Below are 1414 nucleotides of genomic sequence, written 5' to 3'. Positions count from 1 at the left end.
CGGCTCGGGCCTAATTGGCCGTACCGTCGTTGAAACCGTACTGGTGGCGTTCTGAATGTCGTGGGCACCCGGACCGCAAGCGGTGCAAGTGAGGAACGACCGTTTGTAGCTCGGCACCAGTTTATATATCATTCTGACATTGGGCCTCTATGGCCTACACACTGCCCGGTTCAGATCGCAAGTCGCCGACTCTGATTACTAGAGCGTGCAAACGGATTAAGTCAACTCCCTGTATAAATTGCAGCTTCGAAAACCGCTTAGATTCGGTGAAATTAATTTCAGGTTTCCTATGTTGAGCAGTCAAATTTGTGGGAAGAAAAACTACTGCACAAACAGGTTACACGCGTTTCAATAAAGACGCCGAGGTCGAAAAAGGGAGTAAACACCGAAAAACGGGGCGCAAAACTCACACAGTCGGAGACGTTATTTAATTTGCTGTATCATGAGCCACGACTTTGAATATAGTTCGAAGATGGGCAATACATTATTTTGCAATTAAGGCTTGCTCTTACTCCTTAACCAAAAGATGCGCTTTACTACGAAGCTTTAATCTTTGGAATGAATATTTATGTACAAGCGTGGTATATCGCTCTTTGTATGCCTACACCAAAAATTACCATAAGCTGCCTTAGTTCTGCCGGAGTTCCGTTCTTTACATTTGCCACGCGTTTAGGTTACGAAGTAGCAGTGCTAAGGTTTTAGGTGTGGCCTATCATAGGTTAGTTGGAAGATTGGCTTCTGTCCGGGTTTAATCCTTTGTGGCGTTTGAGAAAGCCTTAAATGGACACACGAATGAAAACTGTAGTATTCGTACTGCAGCAGGTACTCGAGTTTCCAGCGCTATTTCGAGTATACTATAGACACTACAGATAGATACTATACTAGATAGATACTTGTGGTAATTAAGTTTCGTACGTATATCGGTACAACCCGACCCGACAAACTTCCAGAATTCAGCGAAGAGTGGCAACCAGCACGTATGTATTCGAATTGGCGAATATGTACAGCATATGGAACATTAAAACAAAACAAGAATGAATAGAGCAATGAATAGAGCATCAGTCATGTTCATCACATCCGCCACACCTTGAATGAGCGTGCGGGTGTTTATAGTCCAGTGGTGGTCTTGACCGCAATCTTTCGGATCTTCTCGGAATGGAAACTTCGAATCTTCACAGGTAGTACGTTCTTCAGATACAGCATTTTGTTCGGATACCACAAGATCATCTACAAAGGTCTCATTAGTATTTGAAACAGCAGGAGTGCGTTAACAGACTGACCTCTGGTATTGAACTCAACCTGGTCAGTGTGTCTCTGATGACAAGAGAGATCATCCAAATCGAGAATTGTGACCATTCGTTTGCCATTTGATGAAAGCACTATTCCTGTTGCGGGTCGTAAATCATTACCCTTG

General features: G+C 43.6%; 1 protein-coding gene across 1 annotated transcript in view; it reads right to left on the bottom strand.

Moving 5' to 3' along the window:
• Positions 1-1107: 1107 nt before the first annotated feature.
• Positions 1108-1414, bottom strand: part of T265_08228 (hypothetical protein) — a gene marked incomplete at both ends in the record, with an annotated part of 8390 nt that continues 8083 nt past the window's right edge. The window contains one exon of the mRNA XM_009173971.1: positions 1108-1227. Coding sequence (XP_009172235.1) covers positions 1108-1227 — 120 coding nt within the window. The remainder of the gene's footprint in view (positions 1228-1414) is intronic.

Source organism: Opisthorchis viverrini, assembly GCF_000715545.1.
Source record: "Opisthorchis viverrini unplaced genomic scaffold opera_v5_207, whole genome shotgun sequence".
In the NCBI taxonomy this organism is placed as follows: domain Eukaryota; kingdom Metazoa; phylum Platyhelminthes; class Trematoda; order Opisthorchiida; family Opisthorchiidae; genus Opisthorchis; species Opisthorchis viverrini.
This window is presented reverse-complemented; position numbering and strand designations above follow the sequence as displayed.